Source organism: Poecilia reticulata, chromosome 4 (assembly GCF_904066995.2).
Source record: "Poecilia reticulata chromosome 4, P_reticulata-male-v2, whole genome shotgun sequence".
Lineage (NCBI taxonomy): Eukaryota > Metazoa > Chordata > Actinopteri > Cyprinodontiformes > Poeciliidae > Poecilia > Poecilia reticulata.
The window spans coordinates 25,067,152-25,087,677 of record NC_088833.1 but is presented as its reverse complement, the minus strand read 5'-3'; the positions used below and the strand labels follow the sequence as shown (position 1 = coordinate 25,087,677).

The 20,526-nt window shown below is 40.3% G+C and overlaps 1 protein-coding gene across 2 annotated transcripts in view; it reads left to right on the top strand.

The window, feature by feature from the left end:
- Positions 1 to 20,526, top strand: part of osbpl1a (oxysterol binding protein-like 1A) — a 40,106-nt gene that overhangs the window by 3,208 nt on the left and 16,372 nt on the right. For both annotated transcript variants that reach the window (XM_008407416.3, XM_008407415.3), the window contains exons 2-15: positions 3,759 to 3,888; positions 3,971 to 4,056; positions 4,149 to 4,223; positions 4,387 to 4,498; positions 4,661 to 4,746; positions 7,512 to 7,656; positions 8,227 to 8,294; positions 8,386 to 8,430; positions 12,169 to 12,242; positions 12,415 to 12,478; positions 12,584 to 12,685; positions 16,152 to 16,280; positions 16,426 to 16,507; positions 17,198 to 17,304. In XM_008407416.3, coding sequence (XP_008405638.2) covers positions 3,765 to 3,888; positions 3,971 to 4,056; positions 4,149 to 4,223; positions 4,387 to 4,498; positions 4,661 to 4,746; positions 7,512 to 7,656; positions 8,227 to 8,294; positions 8,386 to 8,430; positions 12,169 to 12,242; positions 12,415 to 12,478; positions 12,584 to 12,685; positions 16,152 to 16,280; positions 16,426 to 16,507; positions 17,198 to 17,304 — 1,299 coding nt within the window. In that variant the 5' untranslated portion in view covers positions 3,759 to 3,764. The remainder of the gene's footprint in view (positions 1 to 3,758; positions 3,889 to 3,970; positions 4,057 to 4,148; positions 4,224 to 4,386; positions 4,499 to 4,660; positions 4,747 to 7,511; positions 7,657 to 8,226; positions 8,295 to 8,385; positions 8,431 to 12,168; positions 12,243 to 12,414; positions 12,479 to 12,583; positions 12,686 to 16,151; positions 16,281 to 16,425; positions 16,508 to 17,197; positions 17,305 to 20,526) is intronic.

Genomic DNA, 20,526 nt, shown 5'->3' with positions numbered 1-20,526 from the left:
TGGTGTGGATCAGTGAGTCGATGTCTCGCTCGCTCTTGGCGTACAGCTTGATGTCATCCATGTAGAGGAGGTGACTGATCGTGGCCCCATTCTTGAGTCGGTATCCGTAGCCAGTCTTGTTGATGATTTGGCTGAGAGGGTTCAGGCCTATGCAGAACAGTAGTGGGGACAGAGCATCTCCTTGGTATATGCCACATTTGATGGACACTTGTGCAAGTGGTTTGCAGTGGTTTCCACAACCCCATCGAGTTTGCAATGAAGGCTCTTAGCGTCCTATTGATGTTGTACATCTCTAAGCATTCAATGATCCAAGTGTGTGGCATTGAGTCATAGGCTTTCTTGTAATCAATCCAAGCGGTACACAGGTTGGTGTGTCGGGTTTTGCAGTCTCGGGCAACTGTGTGGTCTACAAGGAGTTGGTGTTTGGCTCCTCTGCTATTTATGCCTATGCCCTTCTGTGCCTTGCTCATGTATTTATCCATGTGCCCGCTTATCTTAGCCGCTATGATGCCTGACATGAGCTTCCATGTTGTAGAGAGACAGGTTATTGGCCGATAGTTGGATGGGACTGAACCCTTCGAGGGTTCCTTCTGTATCAGGATTGTGCGCCCTTCAGTTAACCATTCAGGGTGAGTCCCATTTTGTAGCAGCTGGTTCAGTTGGGCTGCCAGTCGCTCATGGAGGGCAGTGAGTTTCTTAAGCCAGTAGGCATGGATCATGTCAGGTCCTGGTGCTGTCCAGTTTTTCATACCCGAGACTCTGTCTTGGACATCTGCCACAGTGATGGTTACCGGGGCTTGTTCAGGGAGGTTGCTGTGGTCCTCTCGTAGAGAGGTTAGCCACTGTGCATTGCTGTTGTGCTGTTGTGCGCTCTGTTGTTATTACCCTGCCATTGAGAGTACACTTTAGCTGGTTGGGTGGTGAAGAGCCGGTTAATCCTCCTGGCTTCATTCTCTCTCGTGTATCTCTTTAGGCGGCTGGCCAAGGCTTGGAGCCTTTGTTTGGCAGTTTCGAGTGCTTCAGGTATGGGCATCTGGCTGTACTTCTTGGGTACTGATCTTTTCATTGCACCCCTTTGGAGCTCTGACAGTTGACTCACTTCCCTCCTTGTTATCTTGATCTTAGCCTCTAACCGTCTTTTCCATGGTGGGTATTGGGTCTCATGGTTGCTCTTATAACCAAGCATCTCAAGGATCACTGATGCTGAGTTGTATATCAGCTCATTGGTTTCTGTTATGGTGTTGGTAGGGATCGTTCTCAATGCTGCATTCACATCTTCAATGAGACTTTCTGATGGTACTTCACTCAGCCGTTGTAATTGGCGTCGGGGTCGTCTGGTGTTCATTCGTTCATCCATGATTCTCTCTCTCAGGTCAGTTGCTGCCTCGTTCAGCTCAGATGGTTCGTTCATTACTGGGGCTACATACCCAGTCTCTGGGCGGGGAGTTGTAGTTGACTCCCTTCTGACCTGGCATCCTGGCTCCTTCCCGTAGCACTTGTGTCGTACCTCGTCAATCTCCAGTTGTGACAGCAGTTGCCGTTTGCGGATGTTGGAACACTGAGCTACTAGTTGTTTGGCAGTTAGTGTTGACTGGGGATGTCGAGCTAACCATTCCTCCCACAGTCTTTGCATGTAGCCCCTCTGACTAGGATTACTTGAGTAGTAGCATTCCAACAGATCCATGTTTTCACCTCTCGCCCATTTCCGTCTTGTTCCAGTAGCCCACTTTTCATCAGGGTGCTCTGGTCCCCCAGCACCTGACGCAGACCTTGTTTGACCGGGCGACGTCTGAGCCGGCATGTCGTGCTTATTTGTGTCTCTCATGGTATGAGGTAGGCTATATAGCTCCAAGGGTCTTGCCTAAGGACCCACACTGACAGCTCAATGTCACCATTGTAACCGTTTGCCCCAGCCCCCAGCCTGGCCTCGAACCCGGGTCTCCCGGGTGGAAGACTGGTGACTTACCTATTGAGCTATACAGTCAGCTATATATATATATATATATATATATATATATATATATATATATATATATATATATATATATATATATATATATATATATATATATATATATATATATATATATATATATATATATATATATAGATAGCATATCCTTTCTTTTGTAAATCCATTAATAGCAGGGGATTTTACGGGGTTTTTACTCACATTGATACACTTTAAAGATAGAGAGTCAGACAATTATCTAGTCATCCAGTCACCTGCTTTTCAGGCCCAGCCAAACCTGTTTCTGAGCCACACGTCTGTTTCCTGCAGAAATCAAGCTGCAGCATCTTAGTAGTTTTTTGTCGACTACGTGATTTATTGATCCCTCTGCAGAACCACATGACATACCGTGACATTGCCTTGTGAGCACTTTCCATTTTTCTTGTGTCTTTCAACAGCAATCATTTGATGCCAGCTATAGCGGTGTCATGTGCACATGTTTCTTTTTTTATAAAGGCTGGATATGGAGGAAAGGAAAGATCTGCCTCTTTCCTGTAAGGCTCGGCTAGGGACGGCTTCCTTTTGAAAAAAAAAAAAGAATCCACATTCACTTCTCCTTGCTTTCTTAATTTCCGAGAAAACAAAAACCCTTGTGACTTGTTTGTCACATGACCCCGCGCTGAATGACTGGCTAAGTAATGTAAACAATAAGGGAGGCTGTGCAGCAATTTAAAATGCCCAGTCTGATGGTTGTAAGGCCTACATGTCGCTTTATTTCTGTGAAAGTGTGTTGCAAATTGTGCCTCATAAAGTCACTCGATGATCTGCGGGAATATTTGTATGGAGAGAAAATGGTCTCAGAACACCTGAACTATTTTCTATTCATTTATTTCATTTTCTGCTAGAGAGGCAAAAATCAATCGACCAGTCAAATACTGTTAAACTCTCATTTATTTCATATTCATTGAACCTACCGCAACTATGAATCCTCACCATTTCAGTCAATAAGTGCGTCAACCTGCGATTGCTTCTTTAAAGCACTTTAATAAAGTTTTTAGTTTATTAGAAGCGATGGGAACAAATGGCGATATCGTTCTAGAACGTTCAGCACATTTCTTTTCTGCTTTTGTGCTTTAAAAAAACCACTAGAATAAGTTACAAATCTCAGTTATCAGAAAATGAATGTTCGTATTGGGCAGGAAATCTCAGGATTGGTGCCTCTCTAATTTTTGCCAAGCTTTAACGCCCTTCAAACACACGCAGGCGGTTGGAAGGCATTCAAGTTTACCTGCATATTTGAACACAAAACATGACCACGTTATTCCCTTTGCCAGGCGCGGTGCTTGTGGTTTGGCTTTGTTTTGACAGTATTCAACCTGTATCCACTGAGAATTACCGACGTGCTTCACAGTCTTGCATTTTTTTTAATAGCAGCTCTAGCAGCTAAAACCTTTCCAAAATTATGTAGCGGTCTTGGATTAAAGCCAGGCTGGCTGAAATTCTGGGGCAGCATGTTTAAAGAGCAGAGCAGAAACAAAATCCAGCAGATTTTGTCGAACTGAGGCCACTTCTTTTGATAAAGAGTGATTAAGATCCACCTCAAAAAGACATGACAGACTGATACGTTTGTGCAGAAAGCTGTCGAATCATGGCGTTGGACAGTTTCCACTTCTCTTTTATTGTTGTTAAATAGCTTTACATGTCCTATCACGGTCAGAGTCAGACCTGAGATTTAAAAATCTCCCACTCAGTGCTATTTATCATGTAGCTGCAGCTAACTCCCATCCTTTCTGGTTTCCTCCTGCAGGCTTCCATGGAGGATCTGGAGCCAGAGGAGCAGTTCCTACAGTGTGCCCGGAACGGAGATCTGCCTGGGGTTCAAGAACTCCTCAGGTCCAACGCAGCGGCAGAGAGGCGGATTAATATCAACTGTAAAGGTGTGTGACTAACACATGGGTGTAGTTTCAGTTAAAGTGTGCTGCTGAACTCGAGTCAAGTATGTCCTGTTTTTCATTTCAGGTCAAAGCAAGTCTAACTTGGGATGGACGCCTCTTCACTTGGCTTGTTACTTTGGTCACAGAGATGTAGTGGAGGAGCTCCTCAAGGTGGCGACGTTCCTCTCTCTCTTTTTTTAAAAATTTTTTTTAAAGATGAAATGACTGTACAGGTAACACGTATTTTCGCTCACGTCCTGCAGGCGGGAGCAAATGTTAACCTGCCTAACAACATCGGAGACACGGCGCTGCACAAAGCTGCGTTCACAGGGAGAAAGGTGCGTTTGGAAAATATTCCACCTATTTTTATTTTTTTTTCAAATTAAAAACTCTCTGCTCCACTTTGTTGAATGTAAGATTTATTTATTTTTTTCGCATGCGTTCGTTCATTCATTCGTTTCCTGTCAAACCAATCGAATCGATCCATCGCATATTGATCAGGAGGTTGTCATGCTGCTGCTGCACTATGATGCATGTGCTGCTGTCATCAACGGCTCGGCTCAAATTCCCAAAGACGTCACTCAAAACGCAGAGATCAGAAGCATGCTGGAAGGTGAGAAATACATCTTGTCATTCTAAGAGTTACCATGGAGACCTGCTTTCAGTCAATTATTTATTTATTTTTTTTCACGCCGGCTTGTTTATCGTCCATTCATACAAACTATTTATGCCGCTTATATCCTACATTTTCTCCCCGTCGCGTGGCGGATGCCAGCTGCCGAAAGAACAGAAGAGAGGAAACTGGAGGAGAAACTTCTGGAGGCTGCGAGAGAAGGAGACCTATCGACTCTCACTCAGCTGGTTGGTGAAAGATGCTCCTCGTGTCTCGGGCCTCACACAGAGCTTAGGGCCGAGTCCTGCGTGTTTTCGTACAACTTTGAGGCGACATTAAAGATGCTGCACTGCTAGAGGTGCAGATGAAAAGCAGAATGCGTCTGATTACTCATCTGAGAATAGCATGAAATCAATCAACACAATTTAGTATTTCATCTTGAGGAAAAAGAAAATGTTTTCTAATCTGGAAAAAACAAACATCTTTTGCTGTTGGTGTAATCTGGGGCACGTGTCAAACTCAAAGTTTTGCCTGCTAGACTCTAGAAATAGATACTTTGAGATAATAGTGTGATTAAATATAATTTTATTAATGTTTGTAGTAGTAGTTTTATCTGGATATTACAAAATGACATCAAGTGTGAAAATATGTTTAATATCATTTCATTTGAAGAGGTTCTCAGAGGTGGCTGTTTATTCTCATTTTAACAGTTTCATAGCTATTTTTTTTATCATTAGTTTCTGCCACAACTGGCCATTCAAAGACATTCTTGACCTTGATGTGGCTTAAAATGAAAATGAGTTTGACAGCCCTGACTTAGGATGTAAAGTTATTTTACTTTACATCTAATGAAATGCTAAAACATTTTCACATCTTCTAATATGTATGTCTGTGTTTCACATCATGTTCTTGCTGTTGTACGTTTGATTAAGTAGTTGGAAATGTCACCTTTTGACACTCCAAGTACTTATGTTTAATTATTGCAACTCGTGATGTCGTTTTACATTATATAGCGTGTTTAATTAAATTATTAAATTAGCTCTCACTACATCCAGACTGAAACACCACCCTACACAGGAATTGGCACACTTTAAAAAACTCGTAAAATGTGTTAAAATAAGTCAAACTTTCATAGTGGCATAATCTCGAGTTGAACATTTTAGTAGAAACCCAACCTTCAGTTTCAGTACATCTGAGCCGTGGGGGAAGAAAACAAGATAAGAGATGTATTTTTACACCAAACCAAAATTATGCAATTTTGCCAACAGGACATCACTTCGTCTTCTCATATTCAATTCGACAAGCTCTGCATACAGAGAGAGGGATCTTTAATCATTCCTCTTTGCATAATCTCTCTATGCCATCCAGAGACCTGAGCTCTCCTCTCCTCGTCTCACCCTGTGGCTCTTTTAGAGGATTTAGATCTGTGAACTGAGATTTCCTTGGGAGGAAAAAAAAGAGACAGATTTTGTGTCTGGTGGTATTTTTCTGTATTGATTTGCCCTTTTGAATTGAGTCATTATGTTGCTGAAAGGCTCAAAATGACCCATTTTCTATTTTTCTGGTGGAGACGCACAGTTTTGTATCTAAAACATCCTGGAACTTCAAAGAATTTGAGATGCTATGCGCTGTAAGAAGGTCGCCAGGGCTTCTGAAACAGAAACAAAGCCGCAGCATCACAGATCTAGTTTTTTATTTCCTCAAACTCTTCTTCTTGGAATGTTTGTTGCTGAAAAGTGCGATTTTAATATTTTGTGGACAAAGATCTCAGTTAAAGTCCTATTAGAGTTTAGCAAACTCTACTTTTGGATTTGTGTTCGTTAGATCGCCTACTAAACGACTTCCTTTCATCTAGATATTGTCTAATATCTGCTGTGGAAACTTAACCGGAATCAGGAGACACTTTTTGCCAACAAACATTGGAAATCTTTTTCCTGTCTTCACTGCCAACTTTGGATCCTCATGAGACTCTTCATCAGTGGCTGCGCTGCGGTTGACCATGAAATTATGTAAATTGTAGGAAGCCCAGCAATTTCAAACAAACTCGTTTTTTGGTAAAACATTGTTGGCTCTAAGATTAGGTTGTTTTTCAGCTGTGTTGAAATTACAGCATTTTGCAAAACTGCAATGGAAACACTTTTTTTTGCATCACGCGAGTCATGTGATCAACAACAGGATGTTACTACTGGCAGAAAAGACGACCCAAAGAACAGGTAGCAGTGGGATGTTGACGCTGTGGCCCGTTTCTTACTGACTGACTGCGTGAACAAATTCATTCAGATGTGATTTTAATGGTGTTTGTTATTTAATGGAAAAGCCGCAATTGCAACATTTTGTTTTTCCGATATTAGCAGAACATTGACAAAGTTTTGCGCACATTTATAATGTGCTTAAGATCCTGATTGCAGAAATGAGCACTTGTTTGTTACTTATGAAGATCAACCCCACATCTACCTCACCTACATATTTAATTTCCCTTTGTGATTAGTAAAATATTTTTGAATTTAGACAGTATGTTCTCTTGTTTTTCCCTCACTGAAGAGTGACTAAATGAAAAGCCTCTATGTCACACCGTATCCATATGCCCGTGAAACGGAAAATTATCTCGTTATTTGTTATTATTATAAAAGAAATGTACTCAAATTTAAGGGTGAATCTGCCCGAATTATTTTGTTCAAATATTTTCAGGTTTTTACACATCTGTACCGGAGTGTCAGGGATTACGCAGCTGGTCGATTTGAAATATCTCACACATTTCCATGTATCACTTTTCACAATGCAGACAAGTTGACAACACCTTTTAAACACAATAGTTCACACACACGCACACACACACACACACACACACAAAAAACACCTTTTAAGGCGAAAGCTTCTTAAAAGCATAAATCTGCTTTTGGAGTTTGTGCCAAAGGGTCTGCAGAATGAAAAGCAGCAGAAAGACACATGACAGTTCTGAGTCGGTGTGTGACAAATGAAAGAGTTTGTTCCTGTCCTGCGTGTTTTGCTGCAGCTCAGCAGGAAGAAGCCTCCAGATATCAAGTGCACAGATCTGCTGGGTAACACTCCGCTGCACTGTGCCGCCTATCGAGGCCAGAGGCTGTGCGCCCTGAAGCTGCTGAGGAGCGGCGCCGACGCCAGCGCCAAGAACAAAAACGGTAAAGTGCAAAAGCCAGAGAGCTGGCAGCAGTACCTCAGCAATACAGACTGCTGATTTTCCTTTTGTTTTTCAACGAGAAAAATGACATGAAAAGGATCAAAACTAGCAATAAACCAAACCTTTTATGTGGCTTTTATGAAATATTACTCCTTTTGAAATGACTGGGAAATAAAAGAAAAGCTATTCTTTTTTTCTTTGTTGAGCTTTGATGCTGCTGTCATTTTTTTTTTAGCTTTTGAAAAATATTTCTCGAGGTGGTTGGTGACAGTTTCACCAGCCTCTGTCTCTATTTTTACACCCAGAGAAAAATAGCATCCACCCCGGCAAGCAGTTAGCAAGTCTTCATTTTCTGTCCCGAAATTTAGTCTGTTTTTTTCTCCCCAAAAATAATCGTCAGGGAAGCAACAAACATAACAGCTGAGGGTGTACGAGCGTCTGAGCGTCCTTGACATTTATGGCTGCTGGCAGCGCCATTTAACCGTCGTTCAAGCCGATGTTTTTTTTTCCTCCTCCTCTCTCTCTACGCGTGTTCTGTTTTGATAAAACTCTTCAATTCCCTAACTCACAGGGCAGACGGTGTTTGACCTGGCCAGCGATGCGGCAATGAAGCAGTGTCTTGAAGGGAACGTTCATCGAGTGAGTGCTCAGCGGACTTTCAGCTTCCTAACGTCTCAGTTGATTTGCTCTGAGATTTGTTTTCTACTCTTTTCATGTTTCTCATCCACAGGGTTTGACCCGTCATGTCAAAAAGTATGAAGGACTCCTCTGGAAGGTAAAGTCTGGAAATGATGTTTTTTTTTTCTTCTTCTAGTGGGTTAGAGAGGCTGCTCATTTTACACGTTACTTACTGTCTGTAGGCACCTTGCTGATGTGTAAACATGGCATTATGTTTTCTGATTTGTTCTTTTTTAAGTCTGATGTTCCAACAGATAACATGCAGTATTAGAGGTGGCTTATTATGCTTCCTTGAACAGGCTGGGATAGGTCTTGTTCATTACATTTTTTGCACAAAACCAAGCTGTCAATGCTTACACTCACACGTGAAAAAGACTGCAAACAGATGCGCAATTATACAACCATACATCTTTGAAAAGTAGAAGTGAAGCCTCCTGCACAACCACGGATGGTAGGTCAACAACAAAACTTACCTCTGCAGCCATTTTGCAGCAGTAAAACCAGCTGATCAAACATCCTGGAACTTTGGGGTTGTTTGGTGATGGGGTCAGGTTTCTAGGTAACGGCACACTGCAGCTCAACGATCGAGATGTATTTGAAATGGCTAGTTTTCCAGACATCAAAAAACGAAAAAATTATTGTATAAGATGGCTGGATGTCTTATTTATTTATTCATTTAATAAGCGCTTAGACTGTTTTTAGAAGCAGTTAAGACTTTTGCACGATAACGTGCAAAATGTTAATTTAAAAACAACGAAAGGCTCACAGGAAAAACAAATATCTTTGTTTTTCCTGTGAGCCTGTCCCTGTTTGCTCTTGCACTTTATAATGACCAAAGTCACTTTCACTAAAATGTAAAAGCTAAGTTGTTTCAAAAACAACTGCAGAGACATCTGAACATATTTGGAAGCATGACAGAAGATAACAGTATAACAGATGTTATAAGGTATTTTATTATCTAATTGTTGCACCTCAGTACAGTGGCTAGCATGGTGACCTCGCAGCCAGAAGATTCAAATCCTGGCCAGATCCCTTTTTTCTTTTGAAGTGTCAATGTTCAGGGTTTGGTCTATAAAAATGCATGTTTTTTTAATTTGGCACTTTAATCCCTCAGTGTGTGAATGCATAGTCATCAGCCCTGTGTGTTTCTGTGGTGGACCCGGTCTAGAGTCTTACCCACTCACCTTTTCTACAATATGCTGCTCGAAACCAAAACCAGTCCAGCTTCTCCTGCTGTAAATATGAACTGTTCTTGGCTGCCGTCTGGTTACAGTTCCTTGTTAATTAATCTGCCGTGTCGTTCAGCCACAGCAGACCCTCCACTCCAGCGCTAATGCCAGTATTTATTGTAGAGCTCTAACAGCAGCAATTTGAAACAAGAAGAAGAAAAAAACCCAGTCATCTCTAAATTTTTAATCTAGTGAACAACAGGACCCGTAAATTACAGCAGCTCATATTGATAAAGTGTGAAAATACAATATTCAGACCGAATCCATTCAGGCTTTTTTTTTTTTTTTTTCTATTTTCATTTTTATCAGCTGCTGCTTCATTGTGTTTGGGCCTGTTCGCACACCTGCAGAATTCTGATCGGTTCATTCAATAATCCGAGCAACTTGGTGTTACCAGGTAAACTGGAGATGTTTGCGAGACTACAACAGTTTCAAATAAGAAGCCGCTTTGATTCACAGTCCAGCTTTTTCCAGCCCGTGTAGGATGTATCATTAGAGGAGCTAAATAAAGACCGGCCGACAGAACCTGATGGGTTGAGCCGCGTTGCGCTCCGTCGGTTTCAGACATCGCTGTCTCTCTGGGGTCGACTTGACTCCAGGAATAAAGTTCTTAAGATGGATATGAAAAGGTTATTTTGCAGGTGTTGCTGACAGGTGAACTACCCGCCTCGCCTCTTCGGTGGCTGTGTGCGGTGGAGAAGGATCTCTGAGTCACATGTGCGGTGCATGATGAAAGCTGCAGCAGTAATGCGGTCAGAATGAGGACAAATTGCCACCCAGCCCTGCGCTGTTCCTGCCGGCTCCAAGCAGACAATCAAATTGCATAAGGGACTTTTTGAGCTGCCGACTTCTGCTTTGAAAGTCACCTTTTTTTATCTCTGTTGGTTCAGAAGTATAAATACAAACTCATCATGGGCCTAAATGAGGGAGTAAATTTTGGAAATTATTTGATGAATTAAGTTCTCACATTTGAATTTATTGTTTACGTTCTTAAATCAGGGTCTGGATTGGAGTTCAGGGAAATTATCAAAATTCTATCGAACGTATTTTTTATCGATACTGATCACTTGTCTATCGCGATAGATATTATCGTTTTACCATTCACCTGTACCCACCTGCGCTAACCAGCTTCCTGTCATCTTAGGGTGACATTCTGATAAAACATTGTACCTTTTGGATGTTTCAGAAGGCCAGTAATTCTGCAAATACATCTAAACTGGTTTTGGATTGGATAAAACACACTGACATAAAATGTCTATGCCCCAATTAAGAAATTCAATCTTTGGGCTATGCAAATGATTCTTCAAAGGAAAAGCAGCCATTTTTTATTTGAAGAAAGGTCTGATCGTCATTTTCATTGGCAACAAAAAGCAAATGGATTCTCTGCAACTTGCTATGAGAGATTTGCCAAAAATATTCAGAGAGGTGCATGTACAGCTCTGATCGGTTTCTCTGATTTTACTCTTTATAGGTTTATGTTTGAGTAAAATGAACATTGCTCTTTTATTCTGTGAACTACTGACAACGTGTCTCTGAAATTCCAAGCAAAAATTTTTTATTTATTTGCAGAAAATGAGAAATGGTCAAAATAACAAAAAAGATGCGGCGCTTTCAGACCTCAAATAATGCAAAGAAAACAAGTTGATATTCATTTAGAAGCAGCAACACTAATGTTTTAACTCAGGATGAGATCAGAAACCAATATTTGGTAGAATAACCAGGAGGTTTCCAACGGGGTTTAGTGAAGTTTACTCTTAACTTTTTCCAGAGCTAAGCCTATGTAATTTTGACACAATAAGAAATAGAGAAAAGTCCCAATAAATTTACACTTCTAGAGCTCTTGAAATTCACCAATATTTTTGGTCGTCTCTGGTAAAAAAAAAAAAAAGAAAGTATTTAAATGCATCAATAAAAGGCCAGAATTAATATAACAATGATTCCAAATATCCAAACCATGTATCCACTGCGATAAGCAATGTCCAAGGTTACATTACCACCAGATGCCTTCAACATAGTTTTCTGCAAAAACAAACAAACAAAAAATAGAAGAATCAGTCTGACATCTTTTGATATGCAATAAACAAACCCAGTGGAGCTGCAGCTGTCAGGTGACCCTACATCCAGCATCCCTGCACACACACAGGTACTCATAGCATCCAGAAATAAAAATAATTACAGCACTTTAAGAGATCAACAGGAAATGTATTCTGTTAACAAGATAAAAGCCAAAAATGAACAGGAGGCATCCGACCCGTGTTGCTTCGCTGGATGACATGCCTTCATTACTGTCAACACAGGCCTGTTGTTTTCTTTCAGTCATTCCCATGTATGCATACCAGATGTCAGCTAAAAATAAGCCCAGTTGTAATTACCTCTTAGATGTTCATGCAAGAAGCTTTTTAGCATTCAGAAACCAACAGACTTCTGTTTCCGCGGTACTGGGGAACCCTCTGAAATGACTTTATCCTCATTATACCTTCTGAGTTAATTAGTCGGGGAAAGCTAAGTGTTTCCCAAGTGCTTCAACATGCTTTTTTTTTTCTTTTTTTTTTAATTACTTCTGAAAATACAAAATGCGTGTTTTGTTCTCATTTTCCACCTCACAGAGCTCCCGGTTTTTCGGCTGGCGCTCCTACTGGGTCGTTGTGCTGGACGGGGTTATATCCTGGTACCCAAAGCAGTAAGTTCAACTCTAACCTCAGCTGTGAAAAGAAAATGGAAAAAACAAACCTTTCTCCAGATAAATGTGTGGGAAACCTTTACCTGTCTGGCTTCTCCAGTAAAATAGAGAAAACCTTTTTTTTTTTCGTCTGGATTTCTGAGACTTCACTTCTCCCCTCTGTCAAACGTAGGTCCGATGCAGCCGCAAATGTCAGAAGGCAGGGCTGCAAGTCGCTCACAAACGCTCACTGCTTGGTAAGCCGGCTCTAAAGTACCCGGCTTTCATTTTTGACTTTTTATTCAATCTGCCTTTGCGCAGCTTTCGGCTAAAGCAAATATTTATGCTTCTGTTCTCTCCAGATACGAGCCAAAGATAACTGCTTATTTACCCTCAAGTGCTTCGATGACAGCGTGCATCACTTCAAGGTTTGCCCGAAAAGTGAACCGGAGGCGACTAGAAAAGTAAGTTTATATCGCCTCCACTTTCTGTGGTCGGGAATAGAAAACCATAATTAATCACAGACGGAGAGAAAGGTAAATTATGCAATGCATCTAAAGGTCCCTGTGAAGGGAGGAAAGTATCTGACAGAGAATCACTTCCAGGAATCGCATGTATTCTTCGAAGTGAACCGGTCGTTGGCCCTCTGCACTCGAAAGCTTTTGTGGCCTTGATGTTTGAAAAATGATCATATGCTTTAAAAAGGAATTATTTTTAACGCTAATCAAGAATCATGTTTTTTCTGCTGCACGAGGTCGTCACCATTAACAGAACTTAAACCTTTATAGTCTCACTCTGTCAGTCTGTATGTAACGGATAGATCAATTTGATTTATGGAGTTATGCATGAATCATGTTTCTACCGGCACGTCTTCCAGCCAGAGGACGAATCCGACCTGCCTTGAATTTGTTGCGTTATGTTCTAGCATATTAGTTTAATTTAGCTGCTGATATATATATATATATATATATATATATATATATATATATATATATATATATATATTTAAAGAAAAAGTGCCTTTCAGGAGGAGGAATCTGAAATATTTAGATTCATTTCACAAAATCATCCTAATTCTTCATACAATTTGCAAGTATAATAAGGAGAGAGTTTGCTGTCAACCATCTGCTGCCATTACAGTGTCTCATCATGTTCTTCTGGCCTTCTTTGCAGAATTAATAAAACATTTTTTTTTGCATCTTGTTGCCATTTAGCTTCAAATTTTCATGTATTTTATTGAGATTTCATGTGATGGACCAACACAAATCAAATCGTATATTTAAAACCCTCCTGTTGTCCTCGGGTCAAAATGACCGAGATTTGTATGTGTTTTCCCTATACACAGAAAATGAGGACAACAGGAGGGTTAAGAACCACTGTTGGCTGCACACCAAAACAAAACGACAAATAACAGTAATTCCAGCATAAAAGAAATTACAAACACGATATAAGAGAGAAAGTAAAACATAAAAATGTCCAACAAATGAACGTCCCACCCTGCATTAAAAGCCAGTGAGTACAAATGTGTTTTAAAAAAAACAGCCTGTCTTAATATGAAGGGGTGCAAAGTATTACATTGTTGTGAAGTGAAAGAAATTTTGTTCATATTAACAAAAGTATAAAAAGTCATTGTTGAAACCAGTGTAGGAGGCATAGCAAACATGTGGAAGACAATAAATTGTTTTTTTAAGACTAGAATTGAACTTTCTGGCCAAAATTCAAGGTCAGAAAGTTGAAGAACCTTTAATAAAATGAGTTATAGCAACACTTAATGTCTCTTTGGGGTCAGTGAAGCATTTTTGAATTTGAACTGAATTGTAGGAAAGTTTATTTGTGTGCCACACATTTCAGCTGCGGTGTAATTCAAAGTGGTGGAAAGCGTTCCAGCGGGACAGCATGCAGCCAGACAGACTGGGTTAGATTCAAACCTACACATTTTTTACAATAAATACCGGGCAGAATAACTTTTTCTAATCATCTATCATTTCCATATATTTCACATGATATCCCAATAATATGCACTGAGCTGTTCTGGTTGCAATGTAACAACATTTGAAAACGTTACAACTCAATGTTGATTTTTGCAAGACAGAAATCTTGTTTTCGCTCAGTCAACCTATGACGTAATATTGAATCATTGTTTTATTTTAACTGGACCTGAATTAAGAGTCCAGCGCATAATGCCATAAACAGCTTAGTCATACATCCTGAAATTTATATGACTATTAGTTATCACTGGGGCTGTAAAACTACGTCAGAGCGAATCGGGCTTTTACTGCTCTGGATATTTCATTCTGGATCAGAATGAAATGAGCTGCAGAAAGAAGAGAGAGCTAAGAATATATATATATATTTACTATGAAGGATGTGAAGCAAAAACAGAAATTTGGCATTGAGCACAGAAATGCTCTTTCTATCATGTTCGATCTTATGTAACGTCCCGTCTCAGTTCTGATTGTTATCTGTGGCTGTCAGACGATAACAGCTTCCTGTGCGTCGTCGCAGCGACCAAAACTTTATCCTTCTATGCGTGTCTGAAATTCTGCAACCAAACTTTGAAAATAAAAAAATAAATAAATCTGTTAGAGGTGATAAATTGCCACAATTAATTTAGTATCAACACAGCAAAGAGGTGAAGGCTTTTCAGTTTGCATGATATTTTCTTTTCCCCCGGATGAATAAAATGTGCCAGTTTTTGATCTTTTTATACAATTTTAATCTTTCAGAACGAGGTGAGAAGCCGCCGCCAGCTATTCGTCATTGTGCGAGATGCATTTCCCTGCAAATAGATTTTTAACTCCTGAATATGTTCATGATTTATTCCATTATAACCACAAACGTTTGTGTTATTTATTGGGCCAAGAAGGGAAGGCAAGTAAACCTTTAAGTCCTTCATGGATTTGCTGTTGGGTGACCTCGAAAGACAACTACTTGAACTAGATCATTTTATCAGGATGGAGGAGGTCTGTGGTTAAGTGCAAATACACGACACACAGTTTTTTTGGTTTTTTTTTTAATAAATTGAATGCCTCTTTAATCAGGTCATACTATCTGTTGCTCTGTGTGATTGGATCCCAGTGAAACACTTTAAAGTTTGTGGCTGGAAAGTGAGAAAAAGGACAACGTTTAAGGAGTAATTATTAATTTTGTTGATGGAAATCTTTCACAATAATTTTGATCCACAGCGTTTTCTTTCCCCCTCATTTAAATGAATGCAAACAACAACAACTATGATTATAAATGTCTAAAGTTTACCTTTAATATCAGTGAATGTATTAAAAGATCTAAGTTTACGTTCATCAGATCTCTGGACTAATGTTTCGTGTACAGATGAGACTAAAGTGATTTATTGCTTAATAACATTTCCTGTAATTACAACCACCTGATGGTAGTTTACTTTTCTTTTACCTAATTTTATTGTCTCCTGTAGCAAAAAAAAAAAAAAAGAAATAATATAATTTTAAATCTAGATCTGTCAGGGGTATGAATAATTTTAGCTTAAATGTAGATGTAAAGAAAAAATTTTGCATTGGGATTAATATATTAATGCCTTAAGTCAAGTTATGACATAAAGCAAAGAAAAGGAAAACAGCATTTTCAGTAAATCTGGCACAAGTCTGATTTGAAATTAGACTAAAGGTGAAAAATACAACAAGATGATTAAATCCTGACTAAAACTAAATTCTAATGACTAAAACTGAATTAATACTTGCTACTAAAAGTAACCTTGTCATATCTTTAGGTACTTTTACGTAGCGCTGTAACAACCCATTTCCCTTCCTTCCATTTTCTCTGACTTTCATGTAAAAATGTCTCTAATTTTATCTTAAACCTCTTCGTTTCCACTTTTCGTAGCTAAATCGGTCACACGCCGCTTGTCACAACAGTTAAAAGAAGACAAATAAAAATAGTTTTTTCTTTTCCCTCCAGGCGTGGCTGGATGCGCTGGAGGAGCACTCGGCCTACAGCACGCACTACTGCTCCCAGGAGCAGGGCAGCGAGGAGGAGGAGGAGGAAGAGGCAGGCATGTCGCTAGGGGAACTGACGGACTCGCTACAGGTGGCTGTAAACAAAGACATACATAATGAGCGTGTTGGGACAATGGTCCGGAGCGTTTCCTGCGAACGAGGAGCGCCTCATCCCGACACGCGCCGCCGCCTCCCTCGCTCATGTGCATCTTTCTCACGTCTCTCTGACTCACCAGGCGGCGGAGGTCAGCCAGAAGAAGCTGGAACAGGAGGTGGCGGCGTTCCTGTCCATGCTGAAAAATGACGGGCTGTCAGAACGTAAAACCTACTATTTCACCATCACTCCTGTTTCGTTTTGTTGTGTTTTTTTTTTTTTTCTTCCAACCCCTTCGCTGTGTTATCAGCACATAGGTGACAAATTAAAGAGAAAACTAAAGCAGTGAGAGAGAACCGCTTCAAGGTGGCTTTACAATCACTTTACTTATCTCTGAAACTCTTCTAATGCAATTACGTTTTCATTTATCTTTAGTAATAATATATTTAGTTTATGATTTATTGGCACAGAGCCATAAGAAAGAGGTTAAAAGAGTCGACTCCAAAAGCAGGAGGATATAATTTGCTTGCATCACCAAACTGCGTTCATCTCCGTCAAGGATACGCCATGTTTCTCTGTTCGTTTTCTACGTTTTGTTCCTCAGTTTTGCTCCCATCCACATGTGAGGAGAAAGAAAGTTCAACGGCTTTCAAAAGTTTAAGAGCAGAAATGAAAGGCTCGTGATTAAAACTGAAAGCATCATCAAACAGATTATACGGCGTGATTAAAAAACGACTGAATTACTGCTAATTAAGAATATTCTGTCTGTTTTGGTTGTTAGGGATTTCAGCGATTTGCCTGCTTTTTGAAGTTCTTTTGAAAGTTTCTGAAAGAAGCTTTAAGGCATTTTTATTTAGTTATTTCAATTTTTATTTATTTTTTTAATCGTCTGGTTTTCTGTTTGATCCCGGCAGGATTTCCTTCGGCTGCGCTGCAGAAGATGCAGGAGATCTGCGACTTGTCCAGCGAGACGGCCTCCAGTCTCGCCGCCTGCCTCAGCCTCTTCTCCAGACAGGAGGGGGTGAGTGTCCAACAATTTAAACAACTAAACCTCCTCCCGCTAAACTCTTTGAGGATTTTCAGAACATTGTTAAGCAAAAATTAGTAGTGCATTTCCTAAGGTACTGTGAAAAATAGTAGTTGCCCCTTTTTTTATCATTATTTTTTACGTTCCTTCTGTTTTCCGCGCGTAAATGCAAAATTCATATTGCAAATTTTAATATCAGACATAAATAATAAGAGTGACAACAAAAGACCGTCGTTGTTCTCATTTTATTTATCAAAGGGGAGCTTGTTCAGGATTTTTGGGCCCAGAGCCTGAACCGTGCAGGCTGAGCCCGGTCAAGTGTTTCTTTGTTTTTCGGGTTTCTCTATAAACCCTCTGAATGCTGCAATCAGCAGGATTCTTCTAGTTTCTGACCCTCGGTTCTGCTTTGGTACTTTCCCTCCGATTAAAATGCTGTTTTTGCATTTGTGCTTCGTGAGAACTTCCTGTGAAATTAGCTAGTAAGAGTGATGTGACTATAAACCGAGGGACAAGTTTTTCCTCTAAGGATTCTGTAGGCTTTGATATTTCATCTCCTGCTTGCATGTGGTTCACAACAGGCACTGCTGCCACTGCAGTAGATGTATAAAATTCGATTTAAAGCGTAGCGATGATGATGATGTTTATTTATTTAAATAAGTCAGGTTCGTGGTAGCCTTTCTGTGCTGCATGCAATAAGTTTGTTTTTTTTAGCTTCCACACTTCCTGCTGCATTTTACGCTAAGCTAAAGGCTTTTTCTTGTGAGCCTTCAGATCACTGACACGCGTATTTTTGAGGCAGTTTATAGATTAAACCCACAGTAGCAACAAAACTTGGCATACCATCACAGTCTGCGTGTAGAATATTTCACTCCAGTATATTCCAAGTGAAATGACGTAAAAGTGATACTTTTATGTTGATGCCTTTTGGAAAATTTAATGGTATCAGTTGTGAACAACCGTGGCTGAACGGAAGAATTAACACGCAACGTTTGATTTGTTGAGAGATTTCTATGAAGAGATAAATTTACTCTGCAAGCCTGACGTAATATCGACACACCGGATTATAACGCTGCATGGGTTTATTGTCTCTTGCAAAAAGTCTTCAAATTTCATCACATCACAGCCACAAAGAGATTTTTACCCAAAACAGAAATAGTTAATACATGTAAAATGGGAGGAGAATAAATAACGCATGGCTTTCTAATTGTTTTGAATTAAAAATCTGGAACGTGTGGCATTAAATGTAAATTTCTTGTGTCTAAGCAGTTAGTTGCTATGGATTTTATGTTAGTTTAGGGTAACAGACTATAAAGAGTTAAATTCATTTTTCACACAGTCGTTATTCATTCCACTTTATGAATATGTTATAGTTTCATCTGTTAAATAAATTAAGTTTAGTGGTTGCAAAGATCTGAACGCAATGATGCCATCTCTCATCTAGAAGAAATCTGCAGTCTGACGGAATTTGGAATAAGTAAAATATTTTTATTTAAAGCTAGTGAAGACATAATTTCCCAGGAATGGCAAAGTTGAACTTTGCAGCTGAATCCCCGTTGGTGAGCAAAGCTGCCATATCCTCGGCCAATCAAGAGACTTCAGCTGCCGGTGTAGCGCAACGCGTCATTGTTTCTGTGCGTGTTCATGTGCTTCACCGTTTGCATTCTTCTTTCTGTTTTCATCATCAAGCCCCGTAATGAAGAGACTGCGCTGGCAAGACTAGATTCAGTTGCCCGTTTGTGCAGAGAGATTATTCGCTAAGGGTTGAAATAGGTTTGTTGGGGCTGAGGCAAAATAAATAGACCGAATAATTAAAAGAAATAAAGACTGTCTACGCTCTCTGTGTTATAACTTAAGGTTTCATTAGTTCTGTAATGGTGGCTGTAACGTTTTAATTAGTAGATTTGGGACTCTCTCTTTTTGTAGTTGCTGACGGTTTCTTATTCCGAACCAGATTTAAATCTGAACGTGACGCTAGAATGAGAATTAGCCACCGCTGGCACAGCTCTGCTTATTAAAACCTCTGCGTTGTGTAGTCGTGCCGCCGGTTTTGATGGACTGCTGAGTAAAGGCACTCATGAACTGCTGGGTATGTAAATCCACGCGAGCTCGCCTTCACATGATAATGCACAGATTCAGGTCCGTTTTGCATAATTCTTTTTTCTTTTTTAAAGGGAAAACAGACAAAGGCACGAGCAAAGTGACAGAACACAAAAGCCTAAATTATGAGCAACACTAGAAGTGAGGAAGGACAAAAAAATAAAATAAAATAACCATCTGTGGTCATGTGAGTGAAGGGTTTTACTCTTTCTCGTTCAACAGAGAGACAGAATTCCCGAGAGATCTTTAGCGTAGACGGCGCCGCTGCCCCGTTTCTGAAGCAGACTCTTCCTGCTTCAGAAACGGGGCGGGCGCAGAGTTTGGTGTTTACAGCTACGCTGGGCCTTGATCGCTCAGCTGTGCCGGCTTTTGAGCCGCGGCCTCCAGCTGCAGAGCACTCAATGATGGGCTCATAAAATCCTAGAGATCGCCGTTCAATAGACCTGCACTGAATGGCACAGTTTGCACATGACAGGTTAGGAGTGTGAATGGCCCGGCAAGACTCGCACACACGGTGGAAAAGCTGAATCACTTCCAGCTGCCCCAGTCCTGTAGCGCCACCTCTGGAGAGGTTGGCTGCCAGAATTTCCCTGAACTTGAAGCTCTGGGTCTTTTTACCCTATTTCAGCTCGTTTTCTTTTGTCTGTAGGCAGATATGTATTTTTTTGTCTCTCTGACTGCGGGGTCAGCGATCTCCAACTGAATTAATAAAACGCCAGCCCATCATTAGCGGCAGTAGAAATGGATTTTTGTGAAGGTGCAGCTGAAATTGAATCCCTTCTTTTTGTCAACACGTATCACGCCGTACCTGTAATAATCCAGCAGCCCTAAATAAAAGCCAGTGCAACAAATTGCTTTCACGGGTCACTTCATGTGTAACGTTTATGTTATTTAAACATTTTTGCATGTTTTTGTACTTCCATTTGGGTCTCTACTGCCTCTAAAACCACCCAAGTGTTTATAAAAACACACCCAGCTGTTTTCTGGCAGTAAGTTTTTGTTTTCTCATGCCTGGAAAATGAGCCGTTTCAAAAACCTCCCAATCGTTAAATCACAATCAATGGACGCTGCATCGTTACCTAGCAACCCCAGCAAAGCAGAGCCCATTGCCCCGTAACC